General features: G+C 33.8%; 1 protein-coding gene across 8 annotated transcripts in view; it reads left to right on the top strand.

Moving 5' to 3' along the window:
- BIRC6 (baculoviral IAP repeat containing 6) overlaps positions 1-20,222 on the top strand; it is a 317,039-nt gene that overhangs the window by 147,590 nt on the left and 149,227 nt on the right. For all 8 annotated transcript variants that reach the window (XR_011165250.1, XM_069072166.1, XM_069072160.1 and 5 more), the window contains 9 exons: positions 209-342; positions 1,152-1,305; positions 8,930-9,046; positions 9,513-9,667; positions 10,416-10,542; positions 12,154-12,264; positions 13,317-13,450; positions 16,147-16,274; positions 17,717-18,279. Coding sequence is in view for 7 of the 8 variants with exons in the window: in XM_069072166.1 (XP_068928267.1) it covers positions 209-342; positions 1,152-1,305; positions 8,930-9,046; positions 9,513-9,667; positions 10,416-10,542; positions 12,154-12,264; positions 13,317-13,450; positions 16,147-16,274; positions 17,717-18,279 (1,623 nt within the window). In the remaining variant the exon portion in view is untranslated. The remainder of the gene's footprint in view (positions 1-208; positions 343-1,151; positions 1,306-8,929; positions 9,047-9,512; positions 9,668-10,415; positions 10,543-12,153; positions 12,265-13,316; positions 13,451-16,146; positions 16,275-17,716; positions 18,280-20,222) is intronic.

Genomic DNA, 20,222 nt, shown 5'->3' on the forward strand with positions numbered 1-20,222 from the left:
TTTAAAAAATACTTTTAGTAGGGACAATAACCTGAAATATGGATACTTTTGTAGGTATGTACTTTTTGAAATGACATTAATTGTAATAAAGTTTTCAGATCAGAAGTACTTCATTTTTAGTTTTTTCTAGTCAAGTTTTAATTAGTTTATATTTCTAAGCTTAATTTCAGGTAATTCATAATAAGTTTAAAAACAAATTCAATTGTAGGTGCTCCCCCTCTTTCATCTTTGGAAAAAGATAAAGAAATTGACCTTGAGCTCTTACAAGATCTGATGGAAGTTGACATTGATCCTTTAGATATCGATCTGGAAAAAGATCCTCTTGCAGCGAAAGTCTTCAAGGTATGGGATACTTTAAGTATTTAAATTAATTTGTGATTTTTTTTATCCAGTCTGTGCTTGTTCAGTGTCTCTTATTATAGCAAAAAATTGAATGCTTGAATCCATGACATGGGCCACTGTTTATACAGTTTTCATAATTAAATATTACAGAATTCCATGTGATATTGACTTGAAATGATACATATATCAAAAAGTTAACATAACAAGTTAATAATGATTTTTCTTATAAATTATTGTCAACAATAGAACTTTCTGTGCAGAAAAGAATGGAAATTCTTTTCAGAGAGTTTAATCAGTTGCACTAAATGAGAATTAGTGCATCTTGAATTAGCAGTATGTAAATCAAGAATTAGGTAATCAGTATAATATAAGTGTTGTTTTGGTTAAGTACAGATTAGATTTTTCCACATTCAGATTTTTAGAACGAAAAACTTCTATATCAAGTAACAAAACAAAATGAATTTGTAGTATAAAAATGGGTTATTCTTAAATGTTTTGAAAATAGTTTTAATTTTGCTATAGATAAGGAGACAGTTGCTTAACATTTGGTATGAGAGATAGGTAGAATTACTGAACTTAAACATCCATTAGAAACTTTTTATAACCAGTTTGCCTAAATGTGAGGTGTATCATGTGTTTGAGAAATGCAAATCTCAGGAATTTTTATGTCATCATGAAATTTGTGAATAGATGGATGGTGGGTGTTAACTGCAGGGAATTAATTATAAATTATGACACAGTAGATACGAAATTTCACCAGTGAATGGGAAAAAATAACCTACATTCTCCCTTTTTTTCATTTTATTAAGCCGATAAGCAGCACATGGTATGATTATTGGGGTGCTGATTATGGCACCTACAATTATAACCCTTACATTGGAGGTCTTGGAATCCCTGTAGCAAAACCACCAATGACCACAGAAAAAAATGGATCACAGACTGTTAGTGTGTCAGTTTCTCAAGGTAAGTATAGTTTAGTTGTTGTTTTTGCTTTTGCTCATGAAATATAAAGTAATGAATAGAACTGTTGGCATGACTGGAAGGTCTCCTAAAACTTTTTGTGTCTTGTGACAGAAGAATCTATGATGTCATCAATATAGCATTAGCCTCCAGTAATTTATATCAAAAGTCATCTCTGACTTAGGAGATAAATCCAAAATCAGATTGTAAGTATCTGTAATCAAACTTGTTTGTCCATCTGATCGAACAAACTGATCGAAATACTAGCACTGCAAAAAGGATTCTGTCTATTTTTTTAGTAAACATAGGAGTGTTACTTATTCACCAGCCCTAAAACTGTTAAGACTTTGATTTTGTTTCCTTTAACTGACCTTTTTTGTAGTTGAAAATAGAAAACAAAAATAATTCACAACCTAAGTTCTTTATATAACTTTGGATACTTATTTTGGGCACATCTCTCTTCCAACTGCTTAGGAACATTTTAATAAACCAATTTTGATTTCTTTTGTTCATGTTATTTTTTCCCTTATTTTAAAGAATATGTGTATCGAATGAAGTTTTGTAAGACATTTGGGGCCTTTTCATTAAATTAGAAACAAATAGATTTAATAAAGGTTTTATACCTGCTACCTTTTGAGAATTTTAATAAAATTCCAAAGTTTACAAAAGTAGATGAAAGGATTGTAAATATAATTTAATTTAAATGGGAACTGATGAAAGAAAAGACAAAATATTCTTTTTTAACATAGAGTTCCAGCTTGTCAGAACTTAATGAGCTACTGACATCCTAGTAACAAAATAAAGTAAAACATGCAAAGGAAAAAAATGAATGTACATGTACAGTTCATCTTGAGGTTAACTTTGGTGAGTGAGCATGCAAATTAATTTCACTGGTGTCAATATTCATTGTATATTTACTTTAGAAATTGAGTAAATGAAATTGAAACTGGAGGTCATCTGGGGGTATACTGTGATGAATGTTATTTTGTTGTTTTTTTAGCAAACATTTGGAACTTCATCAATTTATTCTTCTACTTGTCAAGATTTAAAAACTGGGCCCCAAATGGCCATTATCCTAGTAACTGCCTAGAAAATTAACTGGCTGAGATTTTTAGGAGCAATTTAGATAGGAGTATAGCAACATCTGGCTATATTTTATCTCTAGAGATTTGATTTAACTTCTATTCTTTGAAACTCTTAAACATTTATTGTCTATAGTTCATTTGATGATCAGGTATAGTCATTTGATTTCCTTGCTCTTTGTTTTTCAACTATTTAGATTTTTCCATTGATATTTATTTTTCACTTGGAAGTATTGATTTCTCAGATTGAAAGCTTGTTAAGTGTATGTTTCATTATTATGATTCTTTTTTCAATCAGCATCATGCAACATAATTCCTTATACTTAATCAGTGATCAGTAATTTTTTTTAATTATGTATTTTGGTTTACTTTTTTTTTTTTTTTTTTTTTTTTCGCTTTTTGGAGGGCAATTGGGTTTAAGTGACTTCCCAAGGTCACACGGCTAGTTTTTGTGTTGGGTCACCACCTAGCTGCCCCTGGTCTACATTTTTTTTAATTAGAAAAATTTTTTTGAATGTACATAAAGTTCAAAGAATATTCTTTGACATTTCTACCACAATGTTCACTCATAGAAAAACAATTAAGATGACAATTAAGATGATTTTTATTGAGTGTTTGGCTTTTAAACTCTTTCATAATCTGATTACTTCTTACCTTTCCAATTGTCTTAAGCTTTACTCCTTTCCCTCTTTTCTGCATTTTAGAAACGCTGAACTTGTTGCCGTTTGTCCTTCCAGATATTTTATTTTTCAATTGAGAGCATTTTTTTTGGTTGTTTCCCATGGCTAAATTTTTTTCCCTCTTCATTTCTTCCCTTTAGCTTCCTTGGCTTCTTTCAGATCCTATCCTTATTGTATCTGTGTGACCCTAGGCAATTTACCTAAGCTTTGTTTGCCTCACTTTCCTCAACTTCAAAATGAAGATATTTCTAACACTTAAATTCCAGGGTTGTGAGGATCAAATGAGGCATTGTTTGTAAAGCAGAGTGCCTGACACAAGGAAAGTATTTTATAAATCCTTATTCCCTGTCTCCCCAACCAAAATCTTACCTTCTACAAAAAGCCTTCCCTACTTCCACTTAATGCTAGTGCCTTTAATCTGCTGATTGTTTTCAGTTTACCCTTTATTATATCTTGTTTGTACTTATATACTTGCAGATTGTCTTTTCATTTAGATTGGGCTTCTTGAGAACAGGGAATAGTTAGTTTTTTGTCTGTTTGTTTGTTTTTGCCTTTGTATCTTTTTCCAACAATTAATAAAGCTACTGGCAAATAGTAACACTTAAAAATGCTTATTGCCTTGACTTGATATATCACCAGTGCTACACCCACAGCAGCTACTGTGAATATGCAGTCATATTGGCAGGTCTGAATCGCAAGATATTAACAGATTCTCTTCTTCTGAAGACAAAACCAGAATATTTATTCATATACCAGAAAGCTGAATTCATTATGGTAATAAAGAAATTGGTACACATTACCAATGCAAGGAGCACTGCCATTCCGAGGGCTTCCCCACAAAAAAGCTCTCTTAGACAAAATGCCCCCCTCTCACCCATGTTAGCTGCTCTGCCTCCTCTTTCTCTCTCTGTCCCTGTCTCTCTCTCTCTCTCTCAGCTTCACCTCACTCTCCCCCTGCTCCACCAGTTCCTACTCCTCTGGTTTGGCAAGCTCCTCACAGCACAGTTTCCATGTGACTCAAGCTATGGGTGGGCCAAAGCTCAAAACACGTCTCACAGGCCTATTAAAGTGCAGGGAAGATCTTCAAATTCCCTAAACATTACACTTGACTAATAATAGTATATGAAGCTTTTCCTGTTAATAATTTTACATTTTTTAAGGGAGCAGATTTATGTTATAAATTAGTACCACTATTGTCCATTTACTAAGGTAGTTTTTTGTTGCTTTTCAAAGTAGTCTTTTTTCTGGGTGGCTTGGTGGCGCAATGAATAGAGCATCAGCCCTCCAGTCAGGAGGACCTGAGTTCAAATTCAGCCTCAGGGACTTAACACACACACACAAAAATCTAGCCCTATGGCCTTGGGCAAATCACTTAATCCCAGTTGTCCTCCAAAAAGCAAAAACAAACAAAAGCTAAGTAGTCTTTTTGTACTTAGTTGTTATTTTGGTCATGCTTAGTATATCTTATCTCTTCAAAATTTTTTTCTTCTTTCACAGTGGGTGGGTGAGGGCTAGGAGGCAAAGAATTTGAAAGTCAAAACTTAAAAACAATTAATGCTAAAAATAAATAATAAAAGTTTTAAAAGATTGGAATTTTCTCATTACTTTTAATTTTATAAGTCAGTTCTTTATTGTTTATTACATTTATTTATACTGTTAGTCATTTAACATTGTACATTGTTAGTCATTTGATTATTTAAAATATTCTCTTCCTGTATAGCAAATATTTGTCACCATATGTGATACACACATATTGCTTCTATGAATAATTTAAAAAATAGCACAGCCAGTAGGTGCACTGGCCCCAGAGTCTGGATGACCTGGGATTCAATCCGGGCTCTGATACTTAGCACCATACCCAGAAATAACTGGCCATGTAACCTTGAGCAAGTTACTTAACCCCAATTGCTTAAAAAAAAATTTTTTTTTTGAGAAATTATTTTTCCTGTTCTTTGACCATATGAAGATTGTGGTTTGTTAACATTTTCCATACTTACACTTAACCAGGTGTAATTTTACTCTTTGATTATTTAAAGTTTGGATTCTTTTGAGATTGTGGTGTACTGCATCATTTAACAGCTCTTATGAATCCTTGAGATTTTGGATTTTCCCAAATGTAATGCACTTTAATCTTTTCTGTCTATTCAGGTTATTGTCTTTTGGGCTTTTGTCACAGAGCTGCCAAATTAAAACTTCCTAAAGCATGTCTGACCTTTTTTTTTTTTTTTTTTTTTAGTTTTTTATTAACTTCTGATTTACATCATTCATTTCCACCAGATTTTGAGTTACAAATTTCCTCCTCATTTTTCCCCTACCTACCGGCCCAAAATAGCAGTCCCACAGGATATACCCTCCTCCAATCTGCTCTCGCCCATATTCTCTCCCGTACCCCTTTCGACTTTTCCAGTGGATATGCCCCATTGCCTGTATATCTTATTTCCCAATTACATCTAAAATGGTATTAATAACAGTATATATATTTAGTATTTGATTTTAAAACTTTAAATTCCAGATTCATCCGCTTCCTCCCTTGTCTTCCACCCTTACTGGGAAGATAAGGAGTTCAGTATAGGTTGTATATGTGTGGCTAATGTAAAACAATAACATAGTAGATATATTTTAAAAGACTGACTATATTTCCCTCCCTCCTATCCCACCTGCCACTTGTTCTATTCTCTACTTTGATCCTGTCCCTTTTCAAAAGTGGGTGCTCCCAACTTCCTTCCCCCCCTTCCAGCATCTCCCCTTTCATCCCCTTCCCCCCACTCTCTTGCAGGGTGATATACCCTATTTAGTGTGTATTTCATTCCCTCCTCAAGCCAAATTCAATGGAAATAAAGTTGACCCATTCCCTTTTGCCTTCCCATTCTTCCCCTCCATTGTAACCATTTTCCCTTGCCTCTTCTATATGAGATAGTTTACACCATTTGTCTCTCCCCATCCCCTCTCATTATATTCCTCTCTCACCTCTTAATTTCACCTTCTAAGTATCATCCCTTCCTGTTAAATTGATCCTGTGCCCTCTATCTATGTATATCTGTAAACATATATGCACACATTCACATATGTATTCATATGCCCATATACCCTCATATATAGACATATATATATTTCTATTCCCTTCAACTACTGAGAAAAGTTTCATAAGTTACAATTATTGTTTTTCCATGTAGGAATGTTAATAGTTCAACTTTGATAAGTTCCTTATGATTTCTTTTCCCTCTTTACCTTCTCATGCTTCTCTTGCTTCTTGTATCTGAATGTCAAATTTTCTATGCAACTCTGGCTTTTTCATCAAGAATTCTTGAAAGTACTCTATTCCACTGAATGACCAGATTTTCCCCTGAAACATGATACTTAGTTTTGCTGGGTAGGTGATTCTTGGTTTTAATCCCAGCTCCTTTGCCCTCCGGAATATCATATTCCAAGCCCTTTGATCCCTCAGTGTAGAAGCTGCCAGATCCTGGGTTATCCTGATTGTTTCCACAATATTCAAATTGTTTCTTCCTGGCTGCTTGTAATATTCTTTCCTTAATCTAGGAATTCTGGAACCTGGTTATAATATTCCTAGGAGTTTTCTTTTTGGGATCTTTTTCAGAAGGTGATTGGTAGATTCTTTCAACCTCTATTTTGCCCTCTGGTTCTAAAAAGTTTTCTTTGAGAACTTCCTGGAGGATGATTTCTAGGTTCTTACTTTGATCATGGCTTTCATGTAGTCAAATAATTTTTAAATGATCTCTCCTGGATCTATTTTCCAGGTCAGTGGTTTTTCCCATGAGATATTTCACATTGCCTTCTATTCTTTCATTTGTTTGGATCTGTTTAACAGCATCTTGATTTCTCATAAAGTCATAAGCTTCCATTTGCTCCAATCTAATTCTGAAGCAATGGTTCCCCTTGAGCTTTTGAGATTCCTTTTCCATCTGGCACATTTGGCTTTTTAAGGCATTCTTCTCCTCATTGCTTTTTTGAGCCTCTTTTGCCATTTGAGTCAGTCTATTTTTTAAGGTGTGATTTTCCTCAGTCAGGCTGTTGACTCTCATTTCATAATTTTCTTGCATTGTTCTCATTTCTCTTCCCAATTTTTCCTCCACTTCACTTACCTGCTTCTTAAGGTCCTCTATGGCCTGTAACCAGCTTGTATTTTCCTTTGAAGCTTTTGGTGCAGGAGTTCTGACTTCACTGTCTTTCTCCTGTTCCATGCTTTGATCCTTTTTGTCCCCCAAATAGGAGTCTAATGTTGGAATCTTCTGTCTGCTTTGTTTCCTTTGCCTGGTCATGTTGCCCTCAGTCACTTGACCCCTGGGCTTTTTGCCACAGTAGGACTCTGCCCCAGACAGGGGAGCTTTCGTCCCAAATGCTGGGGTTTTTTCAGCTGCCAGACATATTAGATGGATGCCCTCTCTGAGGTCTTCACACACTCTGGCAAGCTGGACACACACCCCAGGATCTCCACTCTATACTGTAATCCAGATCCAAGAAGAATAAAGCAAGAGTGATTACCCCTCAGAGTGCTTGTTCCCCCTACACTCTGCAGGCCAGGAGCTGAAGCTGCCAGGGGGGCTGGCTGGCTTTGCTGGTGTCTCAGCAGCTTCTTGTCCCGGGGGCAAAAGCCATGTACTCCCACTTACTGCGTCCCAAAGTCCAGACTGCACTGACCTCTCACTTTGTCCTTAACATCTTTGTGTTGATAAATCTGGAAACAGCCACAGCTGCTGCTGATCTGGAGTCCCTCCGGCCAGGCCAGCGGCTGGTCAGACCCACCCCAGGGCTAAAGCCTTGGTGAGGGGCTGGCCTGGGCTCCCAGAGCACTGAGCTGGCCAATTCTGTCCTCAGCAGGAGATTAGCTTCTCTGTCATTTTTGGGTTCTGCAGCTCCAAAGTTTGTTTAGAGTCCCCTTTTTACATGGATTGGGGAAGGCAGAAGCTGGAGCAGCGGGGAGGTCCTGCTTCTACTCCCTAACCTTGTTAGTCTCATATTTAAAAGAGCTTTCTAATGGCTCCCTCTTCTTGAGTAAAATAGAAATTGCTCTTGTATTTAAATTCTTTAATAAATTGTTTCCAACCTGCCTTAATGATTATTAAATATCACTTCCCTTTAAATTTTTAATAGTTAATTGAATTATTAAATATCACTTCTGTGGTTCCCCACAAAAAAGCTCTCTTAGGTATAATTTCTAATCTCCTCACTGTACTTGACACCAGCTGCCTTAGTCCCTTCTTCCCCTTTGATTGGAGGGCCAGAGCGTGGCTTACCAAATTCCTCTCAATGCTTTCCTTTATTGTTATAGCATCTATTCCTTTTAGTCCATGGAATAAAATGCCCTGATAGATCCTGGGATATTGTAGTCCCAATTCTATGCCCTCCTCTGCACATTTCTTCCTCCTTGAGGGTAGAGTTTGTCTTATTTGTTTCCTTAGCCAGTGTCTGGAACTTTTACTAGGCACTTACTAAATATTTATTGAATTGAAGGAATTACATCTGTAGTCCTTCAACTTAAATGCAGTATTTGCAATATGAGGAAGTGTAAATGACACAAGATGAAATAGGGGAGAGTAGATGAATCAAACATAGTGCAGGAAAAGAAATACTACTCTATTGGAATCATAGAACATTACATGTATCTCTGGGCTGAACATGGAGGTAAATTTATCAGTCTGAAGAAGATCTCCATAAATTATGTTATGTGGAAGAAAAATAAGAATAGTGTGGAATGTTTCCAGTTTTATCCCATGGACAATGAAGCCTTTAATCTAAAAAATATGAGTAATGTAGCATTTATCATCTTAGATGTTACAGTATTTAGTTCATTTTTGTTATTTATTTCTCTTAAATTGCTATCCTTTTCTCCTTTGAATCTTGTAGCTCTGGATGCCCGTCTAGAGGTTGGACTTGAACAGCAAGCAGAGCTCATGTTGAAAATGATGTCTACTTTGGAAGCAGATTCTATTTTGCAGGCGTTAACAAACACATCTCCAACATGTAAATATAAACTATTGTATACTATAATTTTAATAGGTTTGCTGCCTTTAAAATTTTGCAAACCAATTGTCTTTCATTTTATTTAAAGTTAAATATAAATTCTGCCTGGGTTGTATTGCTTTCTAACGCACATATTTAACACTTTATTCTGCCATACATTCAGGAAATGGTCATTGAAGGTTGATGGTATAAATCAGATTTTTATAAACTAATTTTTTTTCTACTTAGACTTTATCTTGCGCACTAGAATTATATCCGAGAAGGGATTTGAAGATTGTATAGTTCAGTTACATTCCTTCAGTCAGATAAATGCATAAATCTGTCTGTTATTGCAACTTTTCTAGACAGTTTTTATGTCACCCTTTCATTTAACTTTATATGTGTGTATGTCTAAGATAATCATCTTGATCTCAAATTTAAAGTTTATTTCCTTTTGAAATCATGGAAGTTTTGGTTTAATTTTCAGTTTCCCAGTCTCCCACTGGAACAGATGATTCATTATTAAGGGGTTTCCCGGCAGCCAACCCAACCAACCAGTTGATAATACAATTGTCCTCAATCCCCATGTTGAGTGCTTGCTTCAACAAACTTTTTTCCATGCTTCAAGTTCATCATGTCCAGGTATGGCCCTGAGAACACATGAAATTATTTTTTGCTTTATGCATTCATATAGGAAAAGTGATTATGTGTAGAAGTAAGGATTTGATGCTAGAGTGTTGAGAAGAGAAGTTTGTAGAAAAAAGTATTTTGACATTTAATTAAGTGTGTCAAAATTCAAGTCTTCAGTCTTTATTTTTATGTAATAACTGTTCATATGGGGTTGTATAAAGTGCTGAGCCTGGAGTCAGGAAGACTCATCTGCATAAGTTCAAATCTGGTCTCAGACATTTACTATCTGTGTAACCCTGGACAAATCATATAGCCCTGTTTGTCTCAGTTCCTTAGCTGTAAAATGAGTTGTAGTAGAAAAGCAAACCACTTTAGTATCCTTGCCAAGAAAACCCCAAATGGGGCCATAAAAGATTTGGACTAAACTGAAAACAACTGACCAACAATTTATGCTTGTTGTTACATACGTGGGAATGTATATAGGTTTTTTTTTTCTAGTACAGTTTTAGGACTAAGTTTATTCTTTTGTGTTTAGCTACTATATAGCATTAGAACCAGATTTTAAAAACATTTATGTTTTTATTTAACAGAAATTTTAATAAATTTTATGTAACTGATGTAGAAAATAAGATGACAGGAGCAAATGTTAAGCCGGAATATAATTATTTACATAGTATCTTAAGTATGTTTCAATTTTTAAAAATTGTACTATTGACTGTACCAACCTTTTTAAGCTTCATTTTTAATATTTACTTTTTAGTTGGAGTCCCTTCTGCAATTATGGCTTACATTAAGTCTAAATTCTAATTCCTCTGGGAATAAGGAACATGGAGCTGACATTTTCTTATATAATGCTAATCGCACACCTGTCATATCTTTGAATCAAGGTAAAAGAACTATCAAGACTTAAGTAGTACCTTACACAAATAAAGGGTGTCCCAAAAGTCTTATCAAAATTTTATGCTTTAACTTCAAAGTGTAAATGCCATAATCACATATATAAATACGAAAACTTGTAGAAGAAAATTTTGAAAGACTACCTAAATTTTTGAAATATGGATTTTTTTTTTTGTGTGAAAATTCAGCATAATTACTATCTCTAGGGGGAGGCTAGGTGGCGCAGTGAATAGAGTACTGGCCCTGGAGTCAGGAGGACCCGAGTTCAAATTTGTCCGTAGACACCACACACACACACACACACACACACACACACACACGCCATTTGACCTTGGGCAATTCACTTAACCCCAATTGCCCCCCCTCCCCCCAAATAATAATTACCACCTCTAGTTGATTTTTGAACTTTGTAATAACTTTTATTAGTTGCTCTTCCTGGGCTTAAGATCTTGCAAAGAATGAGGTTTTCATATATAAATGATAGCTTATTTTTTATTTTTATATATATATATATATATATATATATATATGCCCCACAAGAAAAAGTATAATGTAAATAGATCAGGCAGCTTTGTCAGTATAGAAGGGGACCTCCTTGGCCAATCCACCATTGTGAGAAAATTTTAATCCAGAAATTATTACACATGCAGTACATAACAACAAAATGTCCCTTGTTAAAATAAAAATGTTATTATTCACAAACTATTAAAGAAATGTAAATAATAAGCTTGTTGTATTTATACTACCAAAATTTTTAAAGCTTAAAACTACACAAACTTTTGGAGCACCTTGTATAATTGCTGTAATTGTAACTACCTTGAAACAAGGGGAGTGTTCATTTTCATCTTTGCATCCCTATTATATAGCACAGTGTTTTGCATATAATTGGTGCTTAAAAATATGTGTATATGTTTTTGTATTTTATTTTTCATTCATAATTTGGGATTTCATGTCATCTCATAGTATATTATGATGTGTACTAAGCAAGATGAATTAGGATTTTAACATAAAAAAAGCAAATTTGATGACCTGAGCAATATGGCTTTACAAGGGTATGCAGTCTTACAAAGAAATATGAGATGGGTTAAATCTTATGGGATGTTATTGCAAGGAAAAATTACATATACATGCATACAGAGATAGAATAATTATGTGTAAATTCTGGAAACAACAGTAAATAGTCATAGAAAGTTACATGGGGCATTTTGGTAAGGGTCATTTTAGTTAACTAGAAAAATGGTTAAAATTGTTCTTCTGCCACCTGAGGGCTTAATAAGGAAAAAATGATTTCATATATTGTAAAGAGCCATGTTTATGTTTTAAATAAGAATTTCATCATAATTAGAACTATGCAAAATTCCTGGTTTGAATTGATGGTCATTGAGTATCTTCTGTCAGTGAAGGTCTTTGGTTCTCTGACTTGTGCTATAATAGAGTGGCATTTATAGAACAAGCTTATTCTCTCTTTAATGATCTAGTTACTTGAAAAATTATGTGTTCTACATTGTTATAGAGCACACTTTTTAAGACCTGAAAATTCTTATGTAGGATTATTTTTCTAAAAAATAGTCTCATCTCTTCCCCAACTCTTTTCTCTACAGCATCAATAACTAGCTTCTTAACAGTATTGGCATGGTATCCCAATACTTCACTCCGGACATGGTGCCTAGTGCTTCATAGCCTAACTCTCATGACAAACATGCAGCTTAACTGTAAGTTAACTTGAAATTTTGTTTCTTTGTATCCCTGAAATATACTTTTACTATTTTGAGTAAAGGAGTAGTAAGGTTTTCATGAAATATGATATTGAGCTGTCAAGATAAATTTGGTGTAAAATTCTCTTTTGAATTTTGAAACTGTTACTAATCTGTATCAAAAGAAAATGTACCTTTTGTAAAATTAATGTTTTCAGCATAGTTATCATACATGAGTTTATTTGTTCAAACTTTTAAATTTGAAATTCTTGCATTTGTAATGATTATTTGATAAATGAGTGTTAGAAATATGTAATGAATATGATCAAAGGGAACATGTTAAGTGAGATGAAAAATTTATGACCTGAAATAAAAATAAAATTTTTCTTTTAGTTTTGATACTTTTTCTTTTAAGCACAAAGTTAGTCAAGATTAGTCAAGTCATTAAGGTAAATTTTTGTTCAACCACATTCACTTTTTTTCCATCTTAAAGCTAGTACTAAGGCTATTATGTATACATATCACTAGAAAACTGTGGTAGGGAGGACGAATTTACAAAAATTAGTAGATTGAAGGAAATCTCTATAACATCAACAATTCATATTGCATCACATTTGTAAAACTGGTTAATTACTTTCTATGGCTTGTTTTTAGTAACTTATAAAAATTAACCCCTAAAAATGGAACTTTGCAACCCACAAAGGCAGTGAACATTGAATTACATAGTGATTATTTTGTATGTGTCCATTTGCATTTTCTTGGGTAATAAATGTTTATAGATTTTATGTTGGATTTTATTTCTTACCAAGACATGAAAATAACTTTAAAAGTGCTTTGTGAAAGAGAGGTGTTGAGGCTTTGGGTATGATCTGTGTTTAAGTCTGCAAAAGTAAATAGCGAAGACCAAATAAAACATGCTATATAAGTGCAGTTAACATACATGTATACATTTTGTACAGAAAATACAAATGAAAAATGACATCCTTAATATTTAATAGCTTCTAAAATATTGTCAACATTTTGCTAATAGCATAATTGATTTTTGTCTTTTGTATATTTTTGTTTTGTAGCTGTTCCAAGCAATGCTATTGGAACTCAGGAAAGTACAGCGCATCTACTGGTCTCAGATCCTAATCTTATTCATGTCTTAGTAAAGTTTCTTTCAGGAACTAGTCCTCACGGAACAAATCAACACAGTCCTCAGGTAATAAAGCTTTTTCAGTATCAACAATTCATCAGAGTTCCAAGGAAACAGATTTCTCAGATGTTCCTCAACTAAACCTTTATTTAAAGATGCCTTTTGTTTGTAAAATATTGGGGGAGGCAGCTAGGTGGCGAAGTGAATAGAGTACTGGCCCTCGGGTCAGGAGGACCTGAGTTCAACTCTGGCCTCAGATAATTGACACACTTACTAGTTCTGTGTGACTTTGGGCAAGTCACTTAGCCCCAATTGCCCTCCAAAAACAAAACAAAACATTGGCTTAGTCTTTAGCAATGATGTCAAGACATGCCTCTTGCCCTTAATCTTATGGAAATTTTATTAACTCCATTTATAGGAATTAAACAGTAGTTAAATGATATATAATTTTCTTTTAATCATATGTCAATATAATAAGACCATAACAGGAGTATAAAGTATCTTGCAAAATCGCAGGAAACAATGACATTTCTAGCTGCTACAATGAAGAATGTAGTAAACTTTAATTGTAGTATACTTATGTTTGTAAAATACATTAATTTCACTATATAATTAGAAGATTATCCCTGCCTATTCATACTTCATTAATATAAAATCACATTCTCCTTTCTAAACCATAGAAAATGTAACGGAAAATGAAGGAAGCATTTTGGATTAAGGCTTTTTGAGATTTTTAAGTTTATTGTATTATCTATGGGATATAAATATAAATTTTCATTTTCTCTCATTTAAATCCATTAATATTTCTTGTTAAGTGATTAGGGCAAGAAAATAATGCTATTGGCTCTTGATAACTTATGTAAACATTGTTTCAACTTACTAAAAGTATTAAAATGAATACATGTCTCTTGAGTTTATATTCTCTTTATTGCATTAATCTATTTGTTTGGCAAGATAAAGCTTTAATATTTACATTTTCACATGCATTTAAAAAATTAATTTATTATAGGAAATTACCTTGATAAACTCATTTATCTTTGTCTATGTGCGTGTAAGTGAGTAAAAAAATACTTTTCCAGACTCAATTATCATTAAAACAGGAAAGGATATTAATATAAAGAAATATAAAGCCTTATCAACTATATTTTATGTTTATATTCTTTTTATTTCTAATTATAAACATGCGTATTTTAGTTTTTCCATTTGTTTTAACAAGTAATAATTAATTTGAAATGATAGGTATATGAAATATGTTGCTTAAAAATCTTAGGGTATTGTTTATTCATTTATTTTTTTATGAGCCACAAGAGGTCTGAGAAGGAAAAGAAAAGTTTTAGTACTGTGCTGAGTGGACTAGTTAATATAATTAGGGAGTTGTCAAAAAATTGCCTTGCAGCAATGAGGGGTCCAGTTGAGGTATAGAGAAGTAGCTTTGCGTTCAAAAAGACTTGAGTTCAAATGTTGCCTCAGATACTTTAATAGTTGTATGGCCCTGGGTGAGTCTCTATGTCAGTTTCCTCATCTGTGAAATGGGGATAATAATAGCACCCACCTTGCAGGAATGTCATGAGACTTACATGAGATAATTATTGTAAAGTAATTACCTCAGAAAATTTTTCATCTCTTCTGCTTTATTGTCACTTGCGCAGTCATATTCTTCATGTAAACTTTAGTGTGCTGGGGTTTTTTTCCTTTTATTAAATTTCACAGCGCTCAGTTTTATATTACAGTACTTTGCATTCACATTGTTTTCATTTTTTATGGATATTATCCTCATTTTACTTATTTCATTCTGCATTATTTAAAGTGTATTCCAATGTTAGAACACATTGTTCATTTCCTTGTCTCTTACGGCATAGTTTTATTTTGTCAGATTTGTGGACTACGATTCTTTTAGCTATTCTCCAATGGTTATACACCTAAATAACAACAATTAGTAAAGAATATTTAGATGTATATGAATTTATCCTCTCTGTCACTGACCTTCTAATAGTATATATTATACCAAGCAATAAGGTATCTGGTTGAAATCAAGCATTTCAATATTGTTTCTTTTTTGTTTTTTGAAGGGGAATTGGGGTTAAGTGACTTGCCCAAGGTCATACAGGTGTTAGGTGTCTGAGGCTGGATTTGAACTCAGGTCCTCCTGACTCTAGGGCCAGTGCTTTATTCACTGCGCCACCTAGCTGCCCCTTGTTCCTGTTTTTAATCAGGATTTGTATTTCATTTCCAGAATGTCTGTACCACTTTTTTTAACTATAACACTAATGTATCAGCATAATCTCTTCTCCCAACCCCTTGGATTTGTTTTCATTAAAAATCTATAATCACGGGATGATATTAGCCCTTTTAGCTTACTCTTCTACTCTCACAAAAAGAATTCACATTAAACCCTTTTTACTTAGGTAAGTGAACTAAAAGTGAGTTGTATTAGCTATATAACCATAAACCATGAAGAAGAAACAGTTTAAGTGAGTAATATAGAGCATCTAATCTGAAGTTAAGGGTTATTTCATCCAGTTGACACTAAGATATATTGAGTACCCATTATGTACTTGACATATGCTAGACTTTCAATGATGTGGGAAGTTGAACCATTTAAATTGCTCATCATATTTAAGCTTGTTAGGAATGTATAAACACTTCGCTGTAAAATAATTTAATGATGCTATTGTTTCCATATGGTAATAAATGTGTCTATATAACAAGAAGATCTATCTCGGTCCTCATTATGAATATTATTTTGAATAATTTTCTTTCAGGTTGGGCCTACAGCTACACAAGCTATGCAAGAATTTCTCACAAGGTTACAAGTGCACCTTTCTTCAACATGTCCTCAGATATTTAGTGAATTTTTGCTAAAGCTAGTTCATATACTTTCAACAGAGAGGTAAATCATGAATTTAAAAAAATAATATTGGTAGTTGATGACATTTTACATTAAAATGGTCATAATGCGATTCTTCATATCATACTAAGCTAAGATTGTACAATAGCTAAGATTTTTAAAACAATTAAACTGTTATCACATTTTAAATCTGTAGTTGGAGACAAGGAGTTTTGGAATTTAAATGATTCTTAGAGATAATCTAATCCACCCTCCTTTGTTTTTCTGGATGAAATTTTGGTCCAGGGAACTAAAATGAGGTGACTAAGTTTTCAGGGTAGTAAATGGTAGCATTAAGATTTAAGTTCACCCATGGTCCCTGTAAATCTCAGTTATTGCAGTGCATCATTCTTTTTTCATATTTCTTCCTCCATTATCTCTTAAAATCTCTATTTTATTGTGATAGGTGTTTAATGAAGTTTTCTGTGTAAAGTAATATATATTTCGTTAGTTTCAATCATTGTTTCATTTATGTAATATGTGTTTAGTAACTACTGCTTAGTTTAATTTATTTTGATTGTATCATGTATTAAGTAGTGATATCTCAGCCCTTATGTTGCAAAGAGTTTTCAAATAAAATGTTAGACTGTCGTCCCTGTCTGAAAGGAACTTATGTTCTATTTTACAAAAGCTACATTCTTTTCTCACCATGATGGTGAAGGTCTTTGTGGCCATCTTGTAAAGATCAGCTGAAGGAACTGTACATATGTGGTGTGGAGAGCAAATAACTCAGGGGAACATATTTATTTTTAGCTTCCCTGGAAGGCTGTTGTTGTTGATGTACTGGATAAGACTGTTCTTGATTGTGTGTAGAAGGCAAAAAAAGGAACAATATTTAAAGTTTCCAAGAAGCAAATAGTGGCTTGGTGTCAGGGGTAAAAATTACTGTAAATAAGAGCTATCTAAAGGGACTGATTTGAAATAGTCCATCCATCTTCCACCCCATGCTTTCCAAACAAAAGCTTTATGGATATTTATTATTTTTTATGTAGAGAAGGTATACCTATATATTGAACTAGTTAGCCACTAAGGTCTCTTTCCATTTTAACATTATTTGATTCTGATACTAAAAGCTAAAATTTAAAGACATGTAGGAAGCTGGAGTATATAGTTTGGGTTAATCTCAGTGCTTTTCCCTCTTTATACAACTGTCTTTCCCAAGGCTTTCTTTTTTGTTTATCTTACACTAATTATAAAGGAAAATATTTCTTCTGGGTTGGCTAAAATATAATTTTAAAATAAAAGGAAAGGAACAAATGGAAAAGAGAGCCTTGTAATGAATTTAAAAGTTCTAGCCTACAACTTAACCCAAATGCTAAGTTAAAAAAAACTTGCTTCAAATATTGTTTTGCTTTCTTATGCTCATTTCATAAGCTATTTTTAAATTGTCTCTTTGGAAATGATCGACCAGTGTGCATGCTTAAATCACTTCTCTCTTATTGCAGGGGTGCTTTTCAGACAGGCCAAGGACCTCTAGATGCGCAAGTGAAGCTCTTAGAATTCACACTGGAGCAAAATTTTGAAGTTGTTTCTGTCAGCATTATTTCTGCTGTTATTGAATCCATTACATTTCTAGTGCATCATTACATCACTTGCTCTGACAAAGTGGTGTCTCGAAGTGGATCAGACAGCTCAGTAGGTGCTCGTGCATGTTTTGGGGGACTCTTTGCCAACATAATTCGTCCAGGTGATGCCAAAGCAGTATGTGGAGAAATGACAAGGGATCAGCTTATGTTTGATTTATTAAAACTGGTCAATATTCTGGTGCAGTTACCCCTTTCAACTAGTAGAGAATACAGTGCTCGAGTTCCAATGGCTACCAGTACTACAGACAGTGTTTCAGATGAAGAAAAAGTCTCAGGAGGCAAGGATGGCAACGGAAGCAGTTCCAGTACCCAAAGTTCTACTGCCTATGTGGCTGACTTAGTGTTGGCCAATCAACAAATTATGAGCCAGATTTTGTCTGCTTTGGGCCAGTGTAATAGCAGTGCAATGGCAATGATAATTGGTACGTATTTTTTTTTTTGTTGGTTGTTATTTCTTGGCCATCGTTTTTAGTAACAAAGTTAGAAGCAAGTTCTTTGGACTGTTGAAAACGTTTCACTTTTGTCAATACATCATTGTTATCAGAAATGGAGTTTTTTAGTAGTAAAATTGATTGTGAATTATTCATTATTAAGGATTATTAGTAAGCATATTGAGAATTATTATTCTTTTACATTTAAAGTTACTTTGAAAAATGAGCTAGATATTGTGACTTGATTGACAAAATTTTTATCATATTGATTTCCACAGTAAATTTAAATAAGCATTGACAGTAGGTTACTGAAAAACATAAGCCTGGTATCAAGCTAAGTATTACTGTTTAGAAACTCTTCACCTTTGTTTTTTCTGAGTTACAGAGTTAATTTATGGGGCAAAACTATTCCCATATTGGGGAACCTGCTAATATTCATATACATGCTATTTACAAAGTTAATGTCTCCTATTTTATATAAAATTTTCTTCTGCTTATGTTTGTGTTTTATTAGGATAGAAAGACAAAATTCCATCTTTGTTATAATTTATTATCTAAGACTTATAAAAAAAAGCAAGCCATGTTTACTAATGAAAGCTTTTTTATAAATCCAGGTTTGCACTATTACTAGGATTATCACAGTTTTCCTAATAATATTTAAGCTGAAATGTTGTCCTTTACTTTAAAATTGGAACTCATGTTTTGATCCTCTTCTTATGTGCTATCACGCATTCCTGATCATTTGCGAAGAAAAATGATGATTTCATAGCTTTTCTACGTTTATGTGTACACACACACACATGCACGCACGCACATTCTTTGTCATACCACTTTTATTTCTTTCATGTGGTAAGGGCTTACTTTGTTATAGTCTTTTTTATGCTATGATTGACCCTGTAGTTGAAATTTTTTTGCTTACATAGTTTTCATGTCCAAAAAATATCAATATCCAAATACAGAGATCTAATAAATAGGGTGGCTAGGTGGCACAGTGAGTAAAGCGCTGGCCCCGGAGTCAGGAGGACATGAGTGCTGTTCCGGCCTCAGCACTTAACACCCACACACACAAAAAAACTAGTTGTGTAACCTTGGCAAGTTGCTTAACCCCAGTTGCCCTCCAAAAGGCAAAAAAAAAAAGATCTAATAAATACACACTGATAACCAACTACTCTCATTGTTATGGTTTTAGTTTTGTGTATGCAGTCCCCCACACTTAGTAACCAATAAATGCTTGCTGCCTTCGCGATGATAGCTTTTAATTACTTGTTCCTCCAAATTTTCAGTAAGATAATTTCCCCCCCTCCAGTATTTTTTAGTTTTTTATGAGAATTACCTCATAATCTTTTTCATCCTCATTTATTCTAATGTTTTGTAGGTGAGCTCATATTATAAAACTATATTGCTCATGCCTGCAGAAAAAAGCTCAAGTGTTTACTTATTGAAACTATTTCTGTGGTCTTTTCTGTTGTAGAAATTCTCTCCACAAATGAAAAGCTGTAATATCTCTTGTCTCTAGCCAGTAAGTGTGTCAAGTGTCTGAGGTTGAATTTGAACTCAGGTCCTCCTAAATCCATGACTGGTGCTCTATTCACTGCACCACCTAACTGCCCCTGTAATATAATCTCTTAAGCAGAGAAGTTCCTGTTGAGAAGTTTCTGGGGCTAATAGAGATTACATGACTTTCTCAGGATCTCAGAAACTAGTGCCAGAAGGAGAATTTAAATCTAATCCCAGCATTCTCTGCTATATTCTCTTTATAGTGACTTCTGTTCAAAGGAGTGGAGCAGAAGGTGATAATATTCAGTTTCTTTTATTCAGTTACCATTTTTCACAATCAACAGTTTGCTTCAACATATTCAGTTAGAGCTCCTGCAGCTGGCATGCCATGTTTCTTTTCATTATCCACTTAGACTTTTTACCTAAAAGTTTGATTG

This window comes from Petaurus breviceps, unplaced genomic scaffold (assembly GCF_028583685.1).
Source record: "Petaurus breviceps papuanus isolate PSGF00001 unplaced genomic scaffold, PetGlider_PUasm1.0 90845, whole genome shotgun sequence".
Taxonomy (NCBI): domain Eukaryota; kingdom Metazoa; phylum Chordata; class Mammalia; order Diprotodontia; family Petauridae; genus Petaurus; species Petaurus breviceps.